The sequence below is a fragment of the Chelmon rostratus genome, chromosome 7 (assembly GCF_017976325.1).
Source record: "Chelmon rostratus isolate fCheRos1 chromosome 7, fCheRos1.pri, whole genome shotgun sequence".
In the NCBI taxonomy this organism is placed as follows: Eukaryota; Metazoa; Chordata; class Actinopteri; order Chaetodontiformes; family Chaetodontidae; genus Chelmon; species Chelmon rostratus.
The window spans coordinates 26,649,288-26,668,868 of record NC_055664.1 but is presented as its reverse complement, the minus strand read 5'-3'; the positions used below and the strand labels follow the sequence as shown (position 1 = coordinate 26,668,868).

The 19,581-nt window shown below is 41.5% G+C and overlaps 2 protein-coding genes across 2 annotated transcripts; both read left to right on the top strand.

Moving 5' to 3' along the window:
- The first annotated feature begins 875 nt into the window (after nucleotides 1-875).
- Nucleotides 876-5,991, top strand: kctd14 (potassium channel tetramerization domain containing 14). The gene is made up of 4 exons (XM_041941108.1): nucleotides 876-977; nucleotides 2,648-2,872; nucleotides 2,981-3,115; nucleotides 3,730-5,991. The coding sequence occupies exons 1-4, from the start codon at nucleotides 924-926 to the stop codon at nucleotides 4,039-4,041; spliced, it is 726 nt and encodes a 241-aa protein (XP_041797042.1). The 5' UTR covers nucleotides 876-923; the 3' UTR covers nucleotides 4,042-5,991.
- Nucleotides 5,992-8,449: 2,458 nt separating this feature from the next.
- Nucleotides 8,450-11,210, top strand: LOC121609609. Its single transcript, XM_041941288.1, has 3 exons — nucleotides 8,450-8,580; nucleotides 9,610-10,084; nucleotides 10,620-11,210. The coding sequence occupies exons 1-3, from the start codon at nucleotides 8,523-8,525 to the stop codon at nucleotides 10,960-10,962; spliced, it is 876 nt and encodes a 291-aa protein (XP_041797222.1). The 5' UTR covers nucleotides 8,450-8,522; the 3' UTR covers nucleotides 10,963-11,210.
- Nucleotides 11,211-19,581: the final 8,371 nt, after the last annotated feature.

The following is a 19,581-nucleotide window of genomic DNA, read 5'->3' as shown; positions in this document are numbered from 1 at the left end:
TCTGCTCGGTGTGCAAACATTTGATTAAATGTGAAGCCGATCTTGCTGCCCTTCAAAACAGATGCATGAACAAATGAGCAAAACGCAAGAGACAGCTGAAATGTGACCAGCCCTTCAGAGTTGATGGGTTTTGCACAGTAAAAATAAAGCATCATGTTTAAGCAGGACAGCAGTTACTGTACAGGACTGACCCTAAAACACATGCCTACAAGGTGTTTAACTGGACTGCATCTTTTGGCTGTGTAGCTTTTACTGTTCAGCCTAATGAGGCAAAATATTAAGTTTTGCCTGCAGGAAAGTTTTCAGTCTTGCGTTGTTTTTGCTACAGCCACTTGCACCCAAGTACTTTATTCTTTAAAGTGATCTAAAAAAAAACTATCAGAGGCATCATTTTCCATCCATGTATAGTGGTGACCAAAGAGTTAATACATTCTGATATGCTCTTATTGCCTTCTGTTAAATTTCTGAACCCTTAACAGAATGTGTTGGAAACTGAAGAGGTTTTTCTTTTGCTTTGTTTGCACTGGGTCAAAGTGACTCAGATTTCAACATAATCTGCCTCGAAAGAGCATTTGTACGAAGGTACCTGACAGGACGTGAGTCTCATGGTGCTCTATTCACTGTCCTCAATGATCTATGGTCAAAACATGCAGATTATAACAATGCATTACATACAACATACAACAGTGAGTTATAATTATAGGTCTGTACAGGTAATATTAGGTAAGTCTGAAACGTTCCCATTGTCTAATTAGCATAATTAAATAATATAACCCCGCATGTGATTCTAAGATGGCCAAGAAAACTTTACTTCTGAGTAATCTTCTCAGCACTAACACATCATGTCCGGGTTAGGCCACGCCCCCTGGCTCCTACCTGTTCAACAAGTCCCATTTTCCACCTGGACAAACGCTGAAGTCAGGATGAGTCTGCCGGACTACAAATCTTCTGAAAAACAGTCTTCAGCCGCAGTTCATGTAAGAAAAAACTCACTTTAACATCACAATTTGGATATTTAGTGGAGCAGTGACAGCTAAACTGAACTTTCTACCTGTTAGCTGACTGAACAGGTGGCTGCAAGCACTGCGGATAAAAAAAGTTTCCATTTGCCTGCTTAATGAGCTTATTATTATTTCCTTGCCTTGTGGCGTTTTGAAGGTTTAAAAGCTTGTTTTAAAGCGGTCAAACAGCCCCCCAGCTCCGCAGGAATTTGAAATCCAACTTCGAGGACACTCCCGAGTTAATGTGCAGAGACCGAAGTAAAAGTTTGTGTTGGAGGATTAACTCCTTACTTGTGTATCAGAGGGAAGTGTACATTTAAAATAAATTAAATGTGACCTAAAAAATACAATGTCTCCTTAGTTAGTAAACGTGTTTCCCCTTCCATTGCTCTGCAGAGTGGCCGACCTTTATTTTGAAATCGTGTGTTCATTTCCGGTTCCTTATTGCCGCTTGACTTTCCTCACTGCTAACGTTTTGTCACTGGCGATTTCAATTCTAATGTTATTACTACAAGGTCATAAGGAGCACAACAACTCGATTATCTTTGTTTTCCATGATGTTGCACGGTTAAGTCGGTGTTAAGTGTATTTAGTGTACCGATGCAATGACGGTAAAGCCTCGTTTCACTACCTTGTGCGGAAGTTAGCCTCTTTAAGTGTCAACCTAGCCTAGTTAGCTTCCAATGCAGTACTGAACATCGTCTTACTGTTACTCTGCAGGAGAGGAGAGACAGGTGAAGTCAAAGTAACGGTACTCGACGTGAGACAAGAGTAAATAATTAATGTAATACATCTAAAACCACAGACGCACGGACATCGACCTCAAACATATTCAGTCTGCAGTATCCGCTTTTTATAAACTCACCCAACGAGAATGTGGCGATCAGTGGCGAGGATGTTAAAAATCCCCCCCAGCATCCGCCCTGTTCTCTGGATCTCACACAGAGGCAAAATAATATGAAATACACATCACAAGTTCCCAAATCCCAAAGTTTTCTCCTTCAGTTTAATCAGCATCCAAATCAAAACAGACTATTCATTTCAGATTGACATGAAACAGATATTGCGCACGTGTGAATATTAGTCTTTTATGATGTTAAACTTCATATCTTTGAAGTTTCGGCCTGCTGGTCAAACAAAAGAGATCTGAAGATGTCAACCTGGGATTTGAAAAAAGAGTTATAAGCATTAAAAAAAAGTGAGAATCAAAGTCATCAATAATGAAAATAATCATCACACAATGACAGTCGTATCTAATAATCTAATATCTGGAAGATGACACCTGTAAACTGGATACTGAGCAGCTGCTGTACCTTTACTACAGCATCTCTTACATTAGTTGCCACAAACATTTTTCATTTTTCAGAATAAAAACCACACAGTTGTTGCTCCTTCTTGAGAGACTGCTCAAACTTCATCTTTTCCTTTTCTTTTTAAAGTTATTTTTGATTTACTTTATGAGCAACTACAAATTAAACTGGTCTTCTCTGCTATGGTCACATCTTCTACAGGACATGTTTAAACCAAACCGTTGCCACTAACAACTGTCTCTCCAGCAGCAGTGCACACACCCCCAGTTGACAGGCAACAAAAGGGAGACAACAGTTTCATTAAGTTGAAATAAAATTACTGATTTTTCCCCGCAGCACCCTCCAGTCGTGCAGTTAAATGTCGGAGGTCACCTGTTCAGCACCTCGCTGAGCACGCTCAGGAAATACCCCGACTCCAAGCTGGCCGAGCTGTTCAGCGGGCAGCCCAAACTGTGCATCGATGAAAAGGGACGATACTTCGTCGACCGTGATGGTTCCCACTTTGGAGCCGTCCTCGAGTTCCTCAGATCAGACTGGCTGCCCACAGAGAACATCCAGGAGGTGTGAGGTCGCTGGTTTTATAATAAGTGATCAGCCTGATGCAGTTTACTGGTATTTAAACAGGACTCCAGTCAAAGAGATGTTTGTCACACTGTTCGCTGTCTGCAGGTTCACAGGGAGGCAGTGTACTACAACATCAAACCACTGATCAAACGTCTGGAGGAAACTCCTCGGCTGTTTGGAGAGCTGGTGGGAAGGCAGCAGTTCCTCTCCAGAGTCCCTCACTACCAAGAAAACATCGAGGTCAGCGACACTCACTGGTCACTAATAACAATGCAAAAACTTTTAAAGGTCCAGTGTGTAGAATTTGGTGAGGCTGCAGATTGCAACCAACTGGAGACCTGAAGGCCTCACTCTCCCCTTCCAAGCATGTGGGAGAAGCTACAGTGACAGCTGAAAATGTGAAAGGCCCTCTCTAGAGTCAGTGTTTTGTCTGTCCGTTCTGGGCTACTGTAGAAACATGGCAGTGCAACATGGCGTGCTCTGTGGAAGAGGTCCCTCTCCCTCTGTAGATATGAAGATAACAGAAATATGATTATTATATAACATTTCTATCAATAGACAGAGACTGCATCTTTAACCATTAACAGAAATCAGCTATATTTGTCTCCAGCTCAGCTCCCGTCGTGTTTCTACACTCGTTAATTTACATCCGTTGTCCAGCACCAAGGATCATGTGTACTGAAGTGTTAATCACACTGAACTGCCATTTTGTTTTACTTCATCGTTCAGTCAGTTGTGTTCTTGAGACGTAACCAATGACCAGAGAGCGCTGAATGTGTTGATTTGAGTCATTTTTCCACAATCCACAGGTAATCTGTTTGTTGACAAATTAAGTAATTTTACCTTCCTTCCAGGTGCTGATTCGCATCGCCAGAGCCGAGGCCATCGCCGCCCGCCATTCCATCATCATGATCTGCGTGCTGCGCACAGAGGAGGATTTGGGTTTTTACGACAACGCCATCAACAGCCTGGAGGCGAATAAGGAGTCGGTGGTGACGTTCGGACCCTGGAAGGCCGTCCCCTCGGTTAAAGACCTGCTGGACTGCGTGCAAATGGACATCGAGAGTCAGGGCTACAGGGTGAGCATCCAGCCTCACCTCATGGAGAAGAGCTTCCTGTCCAGGAGCTACGACTACTTCTACAAACTCATATTCACCTGGTGGTGATGAGAGGGCTCCTCTTCTGTTTTTATTCAGAGCAGAAGTGAGAACTGTACATACCGATCCTAAAAAGAAAAGAAGGATTTGTTAAAAGTTCCATGTACTTAAAAACTTGTTTCTGCACCCATGAAAAAAGGAGTCTTGATTTTGAACACAAGGGGTCAGTACAGCATCTGTATAATAAATTCCAGAGGTAGCAGTGGTTTGAGGTAAAGTGACAGGTCCAGCAACGCCTTTATAGATGCTTACAACAAAGAGCTTTATCTTAAAATTAATTTAGCTTCTTAGAAATATGAATATAGTTTAATATCCTGTGTAATGTCAAGGAAACCACGTTGTGCTGCTGTTACATTTTAATAAACTACACAGTCATAATTTCTTGCTTTTGTCACCGAGCAGCTACAGGGGAATGGACTTATTACCATGAACAGCTGGACAATATAATGCAATACACATCAACAGCACTGCAAGGCCATGACGTCCAGTTTGCGTTGACGTCCACGCTACAGTCAAGTGTAAGGCCAAAGTTTGTTGTGTTAGATTTGATGACATTCATATATTGAGTCTCCCCCTTGAAAATACGTTTGGTGTGAAATACTTGACAGTTCTGGATAATACATTGTACCAGGGGAAACTCAGTCACTGAGGAAAGCACTGCGTCATATACACAACATTGGGCAACCCACTACCCAGATTAAAAGGAACACAAAGGTCATAGAAGACAAAAGCTGAAGCAGCATATCAGCAGAGAGGGGGACAGCTGCCGCAGTGTTCACCACAGAGCAGTGCAGAGTACCCAACAGCCACCGTGTCTTCATGTCAGACCACTTCCTGTATGATCAGTGTGTGAAAAACAACAAACAGTGAGTACAAATCCAGTCACGTGTTAGAGAGGCCAGAGACTGACGCAGTGTGTGGTCATCACGTCCATCAGTGTCCTGCTGGTGTGTCCTCCAGCCCCTGACCTGCTCTCTGAGGATGATGGCAGCGTCAGCTCAGTGTCTGATAATAAATACAAAAACAGAAGTTCATTGGACAATTTTTACATTTGACGATACTTTGACTGTTATTTTTTTATTTTTAAAAGGTAAAATTAGACGTGTCCTCTGTTAAATCCTGAATGTTCACAGTAAGAAAGTGTCTGGAATTGATTGAGAGCATTTAACAGTCATACTGAAACTGACCCAAACTGATGACTTTTCAGAGCAAGCAGCAGAGTGACTCAACAACTCGATGTGACAGAGACACACTTTCGCTGTCGGTTTGTCAGGTGGACGGCTTTATTCTGGCTAATATTCATTATCTACTTAATAAACTGTGATGTCTAATATAACCTTTACAAACCCTAATCTTAAACCTTGATACTTCACCCTCTGAGGTCTAATTAAGGGTTTTCTGCTGTTTTTTCTGAAAAAATGTTCTAGTTGTGTGACAGCACTAATGTGAGAAAACTGAACATTGCACTTTCCCATCAATACTTTTTGTATCCTTACTGAAGCTACTGGATGGGTAAGACGGACTTTGGTCCAGACTGAAATATCTCAAAGTCTACTGAATGGTTTTGACATGTATTTTTATACTCGTGATCCTCTCAGGATGAAACCTACTGACATCTTCTGAGCACCACCATGAGGCTGACACTTTTGGCTTTGAGTCTCAACAACTGTGCAAAGGATTTCCATGAAATTTGATACACACATTCATGTCCCGCTCAGGTTGAATTGTAAGAACTTTGGTGACTGACTTTTCCTCTGGTGCCACCATCAGATTCAAATTTCAATTTATCCAATACTTTGTTTAGTTTATGACTGAATACCTGCAGTAATTAGGTCAGCTGTTTTTAAATCTGACTAGCCAGCGGAGTCGTGGCATGCCTGCTGAACATCAGCATGTTAGCATCGTCATTGTGAGCATGTTTGCATGCTGACATCAGCAGGTATCTCACAGAGCAGCCAGCATGGCCATAGACTCTTGTTTTTCATTGTTTTGCAGATCATGTACTCTTCTGAACATTGTCAACGTGGGTGCTCTCGGACTCCTAAACAACATATTTTAATTTCAACAGAACTGTGTTGTACAAAACAAAACACGTGCAGCTTGGAAAGGTTTGAAAGATAAGTTTGGTTCCTTACTAAAAATGAGGCCAAAGCGACTTTCCTTCCTTTGTTCAAAGAAACGGCAGGTGTGGACACACAGCCTACAGTATTGTTACCACAGTGTGTCACAATCACACTTCCTCTTAAAACCCCCAGATGGAGAAAAATGCCACAGTGTTGCATTTCACACCTTGTATATTATAAGAAAAATGGTGAGTGACTTGTTAGAATAAAAACAGTGACATGTTGGATGGTTTTATCTTCCTTTAACCGGAAGATTTCCCCCAGCATGTATTCAGTCTACCTCATTTACAGTACAAGCAGACTGGCACTGGTGTTTTGTTTTTTGTTTTGTTTTTGTACAATTATTCAATTTTAAAAATATTTTTGTGGCGTCGTTATGCCTTTATTTAAGATGACAGATGAGGAAGGACATGCAACAAATGTGCCTCACTGGAGTCAAACAGGACATTACAATTCATAGCTGGAGCCTCAACACCCAGGATCATTTATGCAGATATTAAGCACAAAACTTAAGTGATAAAATCCAGTGATCAAAAACACTATTGTAAAGATTCATGAGATGTCATCTGAAACCTAAACGGCAATTCACGATTCCTCTTGTGTAATGAGAGTTAGTAACTTGAAACAAGTTGTGGGAATACTTCAAACATGACAAGGAATGACGAGATAATTCAAATGTCATGCATTCTTTTCAAAGACAGGAATAAATGATAAATAGTAATAAAATGTACAGTTTGAACAGCACGAGTCAGGTTCTTTTTAAATGTAAATGTAAGGCAGCAGGTTTCGTGACACAGTGTAAACAAAGCAGAAGCCATACATTACTTTCATTTGCACCGAGTGCTTTTAACTGTATTAAACACCCTGAGATGCTGCTGAAAGCTCTAAAGAAACATGGTAAGCTGAGCTAAGATTTGTTGCTTACCTTCTGTTTCCAAGTACAAGAATGAACCTTTAACAATAGAAAGCGACATTGGTCTGTTGATTAAATAATTTGGTATTTGTTGCTCATCTCTATTTGCTATTTTAATTTGTGGTGAAGCCGACATTGAAGACAGAGAAATCTGACCCCTTAATCAGCAAAATATAAGTGAGATCCTGCTGGTGAATGCCAAGCCAAGCGGCTTGCATTTCATTTATTTTTTCTTCAAGTAAATACACACAAATTTAGGTACTTGAGAATGTGTGTCACACGTGTCTTAAATGACCTATTTAAAGCTAATTTCTCACACTGCTACTTCAGCGGAAACCAGATTTAGAACATTGGAGGTTACTACCTTCATCAGTACAATCAAAATGAACGTGCTGCCCAAATTTTTGGGTTTCAATGAATTCCTTTTTACTTTTTATCAAAATCCTTTTCTGCCGACATCGAGGGAAGACAGAGGAATTGTTCGAACCATACAGTATTCCTTTATGCTGATGAAATGCTTTACACCTACCTGACCCCTCAATCAGCAAATATATAGAGAAAGCTGATCATAGATAGAAAGTTAATTAACAAGCGATCCTGCTGGTGAATGCTGCAGACAAGTTGTTTGCATTTAATTAATTTTTGCGCAAAGTAAAAACACACAAATTTAAGTTCTCAAGAATCTGGGTCACACGTGACATAAATGACCTATTTAGAGCTTTTTCCACACTGCTACTTGGCTGGAAAGCCGATTTGGAAAGTTGGAGTTTACTAACTTCATCAGAACAATCAAAATGAACGTGCTGCCCATACTTTTAGATTTCAACAAATTATTGTGTTTTACCAAAACCTTTTTTGTCCACGGACAAAGTGATATCTGGATTTATTTGGAATAAGAGAAAACCTGAACATCTGAAGGCATGCTACACCGGCAATGTTAACACAGCAGATTATCGCTCCATAATTTACTTATTTACTCTGAACTTTCACATTTTATTTTTTGTAGGTTTTTTTTACTACTCATTTATCATGAGCAATTTTTGATCTTTTATTGTATTTTTTTTAATTTCATTTGTTTCTCTGATTTTTGTCACATTGAATTGGTGTGATTGTGAAGTTGAGTCTGTTTGGTTGCTGGGGGGTGCAGTGGGAATGGAGCTCTGACAAGCAAATAATTTAGCAATGAATGTAATATTTTTGCATTAATCAAACAGAAGTTCTCATTACTTTGTATACGTGCATCCTATAATAAGCTACACACACTGTATGCTGTATTCCGGCAGGACGTGATGTTTAGTAATATCCGAATACATACTGAATATTAAAATGCTTCCCTTATGACAGTAGCAATGAAGGCTCGTGTGTGTCCTGTTCACTTCAACACAGGAAATGAAGACAGTCATCTAGAGAGAGCAGCAACAGCAGCAGAGAGACAACAGAGCTGTCGAGTTGACATGACGGGCATAAAATACCTGATGAGAGTTCTGCTGCTCACCTGTCTACTTCTAATAGGTATGATTTAATTTGCTCCATTTAGGGTTGGATTTGATTTGGTTCTGCAGAATCTGCAGAAACGAGACCTGTGACTTATATATCGCATTATTAGATTAATACCGGTGCATCAATGTTAGAGCAGCATTTTACTGTTGTAGCTGCTCCAAGTGGAACAATTTTTTCAGCACTTTATCTACAGTTAGTTTGGTCCAGTGGTTCCCAATTTAAGTGTCAAGTCCAGATGATTACAAGAGCCCCAGAGAAGTCAGGATGGTCTTGGTAGACCCTGCTGTCTGTGATCGAAGGGGTCCCAAGCCAAACGTTGGGAACCACTGGTTGGATCGTTAACAATATATTCTGTTTCAAAAGCTAATTTAATGTTTTTTATGTAAAACCTCAATCTGAAAAGTACAACGATAGCTGTCAAAAAATGTAGTGCAGAGGAACATATTTTCAGCTGAAAGTTTAGAGGAATAAATCAAGACAGCATGGACATACTAAAGTGCACGTACGTAAAAACTCTACTTAAGTAAATGCACTTTGTCACTTTACACCAATGGACTCAGTTCAGTTTCTGTGTTTGTTCCTGATATCTTTGTTTCTGGGCTGCAGTCAAAGAATGACTTTTCCATTTATCTTTTCATACCTGTATAAATCATACAATCTGCCACTGTGAACATATCCAGCCCTCTCAGAAATTTAGACCCACTGACTCGCACTCTTTTGCTGCTTCAGCTCCTGAGTGTTGCCAAGAGCTGCAGGAGATTTTTTTAGTTGAAAAATGACAATTATATAAACACGAATAAAACCGAATGGGGTATAAAAGCTCCTCTAAAGGCCTCAAAAATAACTGGAAGGGTCTGAGAATGGAAAGACATTCTTTGATTGAACTGCTCACAAATTACACAAAAGACTGAGAACCAGTGCTGCAGTGTCCCAAAATCTAAAAGATCCCAGATTTTAATGTAACACTGCTATAGTTAGTGTTATAGTTAGATAGTTAAAGTCTCTCTTTGCTGTGCTTCTGACAGACTTTCATGTTTCCAGGTGGACGGTGCAAAAAAGAAGCAGTGTTTGTGTACAGCACACTGCGAGGTGATGTTCTCCTGCCATGTGCCAACCTGGTTTCCTCAGACTGCTCCCTCATCTCCTGGACTTTCTTCAAAGTCGGCCAGGTACGGCTCACTCAGGAGGTCAGCGGGGGTCAGGTGAGGGTGGACTCGGACAAATTCAGCCGCATGTCCATCACATCCAATTGTTCTCTCCATCTCCGTGACCTCCGGGTCGACGACGCCGGCTCCTACGTCTGCCTGGATAATGGAAACGCCATCAGTGACATCTACGTCTCTCTCCTCACCATCACTTCATTTTCCACCATCACTGAACTGCAGCCTGGAGGAAACCTCACCCTGAACTGCATCCTCTTCACTTACTATGATGCTGGGAGCTGCAAGTCATACTCCAGTGTGTTCAACCTCAGCTTCACTGCCGAAGATAGTACTGTGCTGCCCAACGACAACAGGTTTTCAGTTATTTTTCTGTCAACGGTCACTGCTACCTTTGAACTGTGTTGAGTGAAAATTAGATTTGAGGAAAATTATTTTTTTTCTTGATTAGTTTTTCAACAATAAAACTAGTGAACATTTTATTTAAATTCTATAAAGTCTATTCTTTTTTTTTAACTGACTTATTTAAAAATATATTAACACCCATTCTATGAAACCCCATTTCTGCCAGGAAAAGAATAAACAGATTAAAAATACACGATGCCTAGTTTCATTAAAAAGGCTCAGTAATTTCCTAAAACAGCTGGTCACTGTACTGTAGTTTTTACTAAAGTTACTCAAACATGATGAAATAGCCGAGGACTATTTCCAGCAGTGGATTAATCCGTGTTTGGATCTCGAGTGAGTATTTGGGGCAGTAGGACAGTGTGTGTGGGACTGAGTCGTTCACTGTAATGAAGGAACGTCCGGTAACTACTACACTACTCAAAAACAGCGAAATACACAATAAAACATGAACTTCTGTGATGCTTATCTGATGATCTCACACAGGTACAAGCTGACTGGCCACACCCGCTGCAATATCACTCTGGTTGCAAACCTTCAGAGGGAAGACAACAACAGGAAGTGGAGGTGTCAGGTGAACACCAAAGAAAACAGGAGGGTAGCGTTTATAGACTTCACGTCCACCTTTTTGTTTGAAAATCCTCCCACTGCCCAGAACCGAAATCCTTCAGCTACCACTGATTGTCCAGTCCACCTGCCCATCAGCCGCATCATGCTCTGTCTGTCTCTGCCAGTCATGGTGATCATAGTGGGACTCATCACACGGGGAGGAGACCATAAGAGGGCCAAAACATCTGCTGCTGGCATCGAGCCCCGGGATTCGGACTGACTGTTCATCACTGTTTTTGTTAAGATTTTGCTCACAGAATTTATCAGGCAACAAATACAGCAGCCATATTTAAAAGAGCTTAAAATGTACAGATGTAGCAGTTTGTAAATGTGTATCATATACTGTGTTTTTATCAGGAGATTCACGTAGAAACTCAAAAAATCACGACAGAACAAAAAAAAAAAACGTAGTTCAATGCAAAATAAAATCCAACTTTTTTTAATCTGCTTTTTGCCATCAAACAGCTTCCTCTCTTCTGTGTAAAATATCTCTTTAAGAAATTTCGTCACAGAATATCCATGTGATGCGCTCTGAATATAAAACCGTCCCATCCAATGTCCTGAAAAAAGCATTTAGCAACTCATATTTTCTTACAATAAGTTTAATAAGCAGCAAGCAGCAGCAGTTGTTGCTGAATTATTTGCAGTTGTATGTAATCAAAGCAGAAATTAATATTGCATAATTGACAATCGTCGAGTAGATTAGGTTTAGTTGGAGTGTTTTTAAGTCACCAATTAAAAGACTACAACTTATGTGACAATATTTGTAATCAGTTAAGTATGCATATGCAAGTAACATAACTAGAGTTGAAACAATTAGGCCACTATTTTGATTACTCATTTAAGTATTTTTTCCTTACAAAAGCAACGACCAATCTCTGGTTGCAGCTTCTCCAATGTGAACATTTGCTGCTTTTTTGTTGTTGTTGTAAACTAAATATATTTGGCCTTTGGACTGCTGGTTGGACAAAACAAAACCTGGGAAAATGTTCAATTAGGCTTGGGGAACCTGGAATGAACATTTTTCATCATTTCATTTTAGTTTGGCTAAATCTGGTAAAGTCTGGCAGGTAAGCCGGGTTTTAGCTTTTCAGTATATGATGGACAACCTGAGAGGGCTAAATGCTGGAACTGCACTAAATATTTTATTCAAAATATCAGAGAATCAGAGAAAACTTGGCAAGTATATGGAATTAATGTTATGTGTAGATTTACTGCGGTTTTATACTAGTTACTAATGTTGTTGTTTTAACTTTGTTGGAGTAGAAAGTTTTAATCTGTCAGTTTGTGTTTGATCACTGCTTCCTGCTGTCCCTTTTGATTTGAATTTATTTCAGAAATAAATCGCACATCCACGTTTCGCTGAAGTGTTAAGTTCCCAATCAAAGGAGAAAGATTGCTCGATACGGTCAAAAATCAATGCTAGTTCCTGTAGGGCTGAAAATGGATCAGAATAGTCACAATAATGTACACATTATCCTGTACATTATGTTGCTTGCTTCTACACGACCTCAACTGGGGTTAGTAATAAACTTGAGGATGTGCTGTTATAAAATTATAATATTTTAATTAGCTAAATAAACTGAGACAGACTTAGCTAATACCAGCGTTAGCTAGCGTGACTTAGCCACATCGTTAGCTAGCACAAGTTGGATGGCGTGCGATACCAACATAAGATAGCTGTTTAGCTAACCTAACCGAAACACACTCTAGCTAGCGGGTCATAGCTAACTAGAAACATTCAAGGCAAGCCCTTCAACAGGGGGGGGGGCAACCGGGTATGTCCCGGGCCCATATTATTTTCCAATCAACATATAATTAAAAACTTTAACATATTCAATATTTCAAATATATATATTTTCCTTTTTTTGCACAACACCGCTACCCCCCGTCTTACCAGAGAATGGTTTGACCCCGCTCTGGCGCATTTAAGGCTACGCTACATACGTGCCCTGAAGCGGGAAATTTACGTAAATCTGTCATTAAATTTACGTAAATTTGCGCGATCACCGTGACCAAAGCCCGATTCGAATCTGTCACCGGCCGCTTGTAGCCTAATGAGCTGCGTTATGACAAGACATGCTGCCCGCGTTGAGCGGAGGAGAGAGAAGGTGATGGGAGATCAGGGAGGTAATGTTAGTCTGTGGGGAGCAGGTGCGCGAGGGTGAACAGACTCGGGTCCGGCGGCTGGATTTATCTTGTGTTTACAACCCACTGTGTATTATAGCAAACGCTAATACGAACCCATCACCAAAACAGCACAAACTAGCAGCAGTGGAACAGCAGAGGAGCCTGTCAGGGAGAGACAGGGAGCTGTCAGGCAGCCCACAGTCAGAGCTGAGGAGGGGGTGTGTCCCGGGTCCCACCCAGCGCAGCAGCCACAGATCAGCAGGGAGCGTGTGTCAGTCAGAGTCTGCATTCATCATGGATGCGGTTGTTGATGTTGTTGCTGTATTAGTAGTAATGAAGGCCTATCTTTTACCACTGAAAGCATCAAATCAGCATGCACAAAACTGTCAGAAAAATACTTTTTCTGACTTTTCAGAGTCACTTGAAGACCAGGTTTGTCACCTGAAAAAAATATATGCTGCAACATTTGAGGAGCAACTGGGACCACTAGACCTGCTTAATGTCATCTATGGCATGGGTCTACAAAGTATTTATGTTGATCTCTGCACAATGCTATGCATTTTCTTGTCTTTGCCAGTGACTGTAGCTGGAGGAGAGCGAGCCTTCAGCAAAATGAAAATATTAAAAAACTACCTACGCTCCACCATGTCACAGGGCAGGCTTAACAACCTAGCCATGCTCTCCATTGAGCGTGAGCTTGCTCAAAAACTGGATTTCACTGATGTTATAAATGACTTTGCTGTCAAAAAATCTAGGCGCATCAGTGTTTGAGGGCTTGATAACCCCAGGGATGTGGAGGGGGCAGGCATAGGATGTTTAGTTATACTGTTTTGTTGCTTAGCAGGCAGGCATAGCACTCTCAGTTGTATTGTATTGTAGCCTACATAGGACAATAGATGGAAATGGTTTGTTTATATTGTGTCACATCACATTACTGTCTGTTAACTGTACATCTCCAATTAAATAATTTTACACTGTCATTGCTTGCAAAGCGTTAAAAGTACTGCGTATGTTGTCGTGACAAGCCGATCGGGGTCTCTTGTCCCCGGGCCCCAGCAAGTCTGTTGACAGCCCTGATTCAAGGCAACAACGAGGCAGAAAGATCCAGTTTACAGAATCCAGGAACGGAACAGTGATTACAACATTTATGTGAACAAAAATAAATCTGCCAAGTTTAACATCAAGGTTAACCTACCGTCCTGCTGCTCGTGTTGTTACCAACTGGCTCAGAGCGCCGGGAGCCTCACAGGGTCCTCCTCAGCAGGAGGGAGGGGTGGATCTCTGAATCACTCACTTCAAACACTTCCCTTTTATCCCCACGTATTTCTTTATTTATATTATGAGAATATTATGACATTTCCTGCACAAACAGTAATGAATGTGGCCGAATCAATGTAATGATGAGCCCTCATAATTCTGCTATGAGCTCAAGAGTAAGATATTTATATGATGGAGATTTACTCAGGTCAATGTCATTACACACAAATTGTGTAGAGAAATCCTCCTCCTGACCTGTTTTGTCTGACGATAAAAGTTATAATTTGGAGGACATTCTATCAGTGCATCAACTCTAAACATTAGCATGCAAATTTTATTCTCTTATCAGATTATTAACCATAAAGGAGCCAAAGACCTGACATTAAAAGGAGGTGATGCCTGCTGTAGGGATTCTGCCATCTCTGCACTGACGGTTGGTGAACAGTACACTCACCTGGATCAGTTAAGTCCAATAATTCTAATCAGAATAAAGTCAGTCCGAATCAATAGTTGGTGTAAAATAGAACAGTCAGTCAAATCAGGTACAGTTAAAAAAAAAAAAAAAGCAGACCAGATTTCAGTTTTTGTCCAGTTTTATTCCCTTCCTTTTTTGAGTTGTTTCAAATAATCAAAATGACTTGAACTGATAAATTATGGCTCTGATACACTGGGAGGTGAAGACTTCATTGACTGTCTCATTCCAGACTGAACTAAGCCCCCCTTTTAAACCTTGGACTGTAACAAGTCTGAACCCCCTTGAAGCTGCTAAGAGAACTGTGTCCTGCTCATTGATGGTGATTTCGTACCATAAAATGATTATTTCTACCAAACTAATCATAGTATTCTGAGGTCCAGCAGTATTCGTAGCACATCATCGAGTCAGCAGCAGTTTGTCAGTTTCCTAAAGAAGATGATTTATTAAGGCTGGGTGTGATGGTCATCATATTTCTGTTATGATTTTAGTTCAGGAACAGTAGTTTCTGTTGGCAGGTCTCAAAGGATGATCATGGACGGATCAGGACACAATGGGCCCCTGGGCACAGACATGAAAAAGCCCCCACCGCTCCTACATAAGAGCAGCCCCGTCTTTTTCTTTCAGTGACATTTTCCAGGTGAAGCAGAACTCTCATACGCAGCTAAAGGTCATGGAAACTTGATGCAAAGGTGCTTTTGCACCAGTGTGTAAGAAGGAACGCTACCGCAGGTCCTTCATTCCATCAGATGTCAGATTATTCAACTGCAGCTTCACGTAAGACTGTGTTGATGTTGTTTAACAAATAATCTGTTGTTTTTCAATCGTCATTTATGCCAACATACGCTCATATCCTTACATTTTGTGCAATATTACATATTTCCTGTACATGTTGTGCAATGTTCCATATTTTTTACTGTTTTGTATATTTTATTCTTCTGTACAATAGTATAAACACTATTTATAATTATTACTATTTTAATCTGAAGGCAGCATTAATTTTCCACAGTTATTGGGGCAATACATTTTTTTTCTTTTAAGTAGTCAGGTTGCGGACCAGCACTGTCCAGTCAATTGATGCCAAACACTGTTGTTCATTTTCTTCTGAGCTCTTTAGCAGTGAAAGGTGTGGTCAGTCTGGGCCCACTGCTTTCAGCACCACTCCGCTCCGTCATCGGTTTTCCAGACAGACTAAAAACCACAGCACCATCTGCTGTCTGGTACTGGTCTGGCACCAGCTGTTCACTGACGGTGAATATTGTTTCCCCTAGTTTCAGGGACTGCTGTTAAAGAAACTGTATTATTAACTGCATCTAGATCATTTGGAACATTATCATCTTATCAACCACCTGTTTCGTGTTTGTAGAACTAGATCTTACTTTAAAATACTAGCGTTTCATAATTTAAGTATTTTGCACAGCCAAACACATAATTTTCTAAAAACATGATTGGTGAAATTAAAGTTGTTTTCAGATTCATGCTTAAAGACTTCATGTTGAAATGTTCAATATAGACTACTTTCTGATGTTAAAAATGCCAAATCATAATTTCAGCGACATCAACTTGACAATATTCTAATATCAACTATTTTTATCTTTTATTGGCATTCTACATTCTGGCGTTTTGTCTCTGTGTTTCAGGTTCAGCCCTGCAGAACTTGCTTTCTTGACTGAATATATTGCAACCATGGGCCCAATTTCCAAGGCACTGAACATATTGCAGGCAGAGGAGGATGTCCACATGGGATGGCTAGTGCCAACTATAACCCTTCTAAATGTGAAGCTTGACCGCCTGAAAACCTCATCTAGGTTCTGCCAGGCACTGATCACGGCCCTTCAAGAAGGAGCGGCGATTTGGCGACATGCTTTCTGACCCTGAACTTGTTGCTGCTGCCATTTTGCTTCTGAAGTTTTGCACCTTGTGAACAAGCAATGCGGACTTGCTGAAATTGGGTAAGTCACTGAAATGGTTCCGCAATTGCTGTTGTACAGGGAGGGTATTTTTAATTTATTAAAGTAAAAAGCAGATCCTGATCAGACTAAGATATAACAGTTGATCCGAAAATGTGTTAATAGTGACTAAGGAGAAACAGCACAATGGCCTAGTTATCACGATGTTCATATGGTTGCTGTATACACATACAGTGCACGTTTATTGGTTTCACACATTTCCTTTATTCTGTCTAGAAATTGTTTTGTATAGGCATGGATTACATCAAGGTCCACATGGATCTGGAGTCAGTCCCATCACCAGGCAGCCATTCAGGGTCAGAGGAGGAGGACTTCTTTGGTCTTATGAAGGCAAACGTTCAAGAAACCACAAGACACCAGGCAGGTTTTTTCTCGAAAAAAGGCAGTCTAGGTTAAAAAAACAACAGCAAATGACAATGAAACTGCCAAGTTAAAACTGTTGTGCAGAGAGAAAAAAAGAAAATGTTTATGAGATGAAGAACTCAGTACACGAATAAGTTTATACAAGAATTTATTACAATAAGTGAATATTTTTTATTATTATTATTATTATTTTTAATTGTGGGAGGAAACCTGAGCACCAGGAGAAAACCCACACAGCACACACACTGAAACAATTTGGAGGTCTGTCTGTGTGCTGTCCTTAAAGGGAAATTGATTAGATGGTGGGAAGCGGAAGGGGAAGGGGAAGGGGGTGTTTTTTTGGTGACCTGTTTGTTGGACCTCCATTTGGGAGGGTTTTTTTTATTATCTCTTTTTCTTTTTACTTCCGGACTTGGTTTGCTTTGTCTCATTCACTAGTGGTATTCTCCTCCATTTCCTGTCCAGTCTTGAAGAAGTTCAGGGACCTGGGGTGAACGCTCTTCTTCTCTCACAGTTCTGTTCTTTCTCTTCCTGCTGGTTCTTCTGATTCTTCCTCCAGTTGCTTGACTCTCGTCTCCCAGTTCTGTTCTTTCTTGGCCAGCCTCTCTCTGAACTTCTCCTGCAGATTGTCATATTTGGTCTGTCAAGCTTTTTCATTCTGGACGTCTCTACAGAGAGAGATACTCCAGTCGCTTCATTACCAGCTGGTTGACTGTCGTCTCCAAGTTCTGTTCTTTCTCCGCCAGCTGGTTCTTTTCTTCCTCCAGCCGCTTGACTCTCGTCTCCCAGTTCTGTTCTTTCTCCGCCAGCTGGTTCTTTTCTTCCTCCAGTTGCTTATTTTCTTCCTCCAGCTGCTTGACTCTCATCTCCCAGCTCTGTTCTTTCTTGGACAGCTTCTCTCTGAACTCCTCCTCAAGACCGTCATATTTGGCCAGCCAGGTTTCTTCGCTCTGGACTAGCGCCTTGTCCATCAGAGAGAGTTGCTCCCGTTGCTTCATTTCCAGCTGAATGAGTTTGGACTCCCAGTTCTGTTCTTTCTCCTCCAGCTGGTTCTTTTCTTCCTCCAGCTCTTTGACTCTCACCTCCCAGTTCTGTTCTTTCTCCGCCAGCTGGTTCTTTTCTTCCTGCAGCTGCTTGACTCTCGTCTCCCAGCTCTGTTCTTTCTTGGCAAGCTCCTCTCTGAACTCCTCCTGCGTATCAACACATTTGACCAGCCAGCATTCGTCGCTCTCGACTAGCGCCTTGTCCATCAAAGAGACTTGCTCCTGGTGCTTCATTTCCAGCTGCTTGATTGTTGTCTCCCAGCTCTTTTCTTTCTTGGCCAGCTTCTTTCTGAACTTCAACTGCAGATCGCTGTATTTGGTCTGCCAAGATTTGTCGCTCTGGAGTTGCGTGTTGGCTATCAGAGAGAGCTCCTCCAGTTGCTTATTTTTTTCCTCCAGCTCTTTGACTCTCGTCTCCCAGCTCTGTTCTTTCTTGGACAGCTTCTCTCTGAACTCCTCCTCAAGACCGTCATATTTGGCCAGCCAGGTTTCGTTGCTCTGGACTAGCGCCTTGTCCATCAGAGAGAGTTGCTCCCGTTGCTTCATTTCCAGCTGGATGAGTTTGGACTCCCAGTTCTGTTCTTTCTCCTCCAGCTGGTTCTTTTCTTCCTCCAGCTCTTTGACTCTCATCTCCCAGTTCTGTTCTTTCTCCGCCAGCTGGTTCTTTTCTTCCTGCAGCTGCTTGACTCTCGTCTCCCAGCTCTGTTCTTTCTTGGCAAGCTCCTCTCTGAACTCCTCCTGCGTATCAACACATTTGGCCAGCCAGCATTCGTCGCTCTCGACTAGCGCCTTGTCCATCAAAGAGACTTGCTCCAGGTGCTTCATTTCCAGCTGCTTGACTGTTGTCTCCCAGCTCTTTTCTTTCTTGGCCAGCTTCTTTCTGAACTTCAACTGCAGATCGTCATATTTGGTCTGCCAAGTTTTGTCTTTCTGGAGTAGTGCGTCATCCATCAGAGAGAGATGCTCCAGATGCTTCTTCCAGGCCAGCTCGTTGAGTCTAGACTCCCACTTCAGTTCTGTCATGGACAGCTCCTCTCTGAACTTCAACTGCAGATCGTCATGTTTGGTCTGCCAAGATTTGTCGCTCTGCAGTTGCGTGTTGGCTATCAGAGAGAGTTCCTCCAGTCGCTTATTTTCTTCCTCCAGCTGCTTAACTCTCGTCTCCCAGTTCTGTTCTTTCTCTGCTAGCTGGTTCTTTTCTTCCTCCAGCTCTTTGACTTTCGTCTCACAGCTCTGTTCTTTCTCAGCCAGCTGGTTCTTTTCTTCCTCCAGCTGCTTGACTCTTGACTCCCAGCTCTGTTCTTTCCTGGCCAGCTCCTCTCTCAACTCCACCTGCAGATTGTCATATTTGGTCTGCCAAGTTTTGTCTTTCTGGAGTAGTGCGTCATCCATCAGAGAGAGATGCTCCAGTCGCTTCTTCATGGCCAGCTCGTTGAGTCTAGACTCCCACTTCAGTTCTGTCATGGACAGCTCCTCTCTGAACTTCAACTGCAGATCGTCATGTTTGGTCTGCCAAGATTTGTCACTCCGGAGTTGGGTGTTGGCTATCAGAGAGAGTTCCTCCAGTCGCTTATTTTCTTCCTCCAGCTGCTTGACTCTTGTCT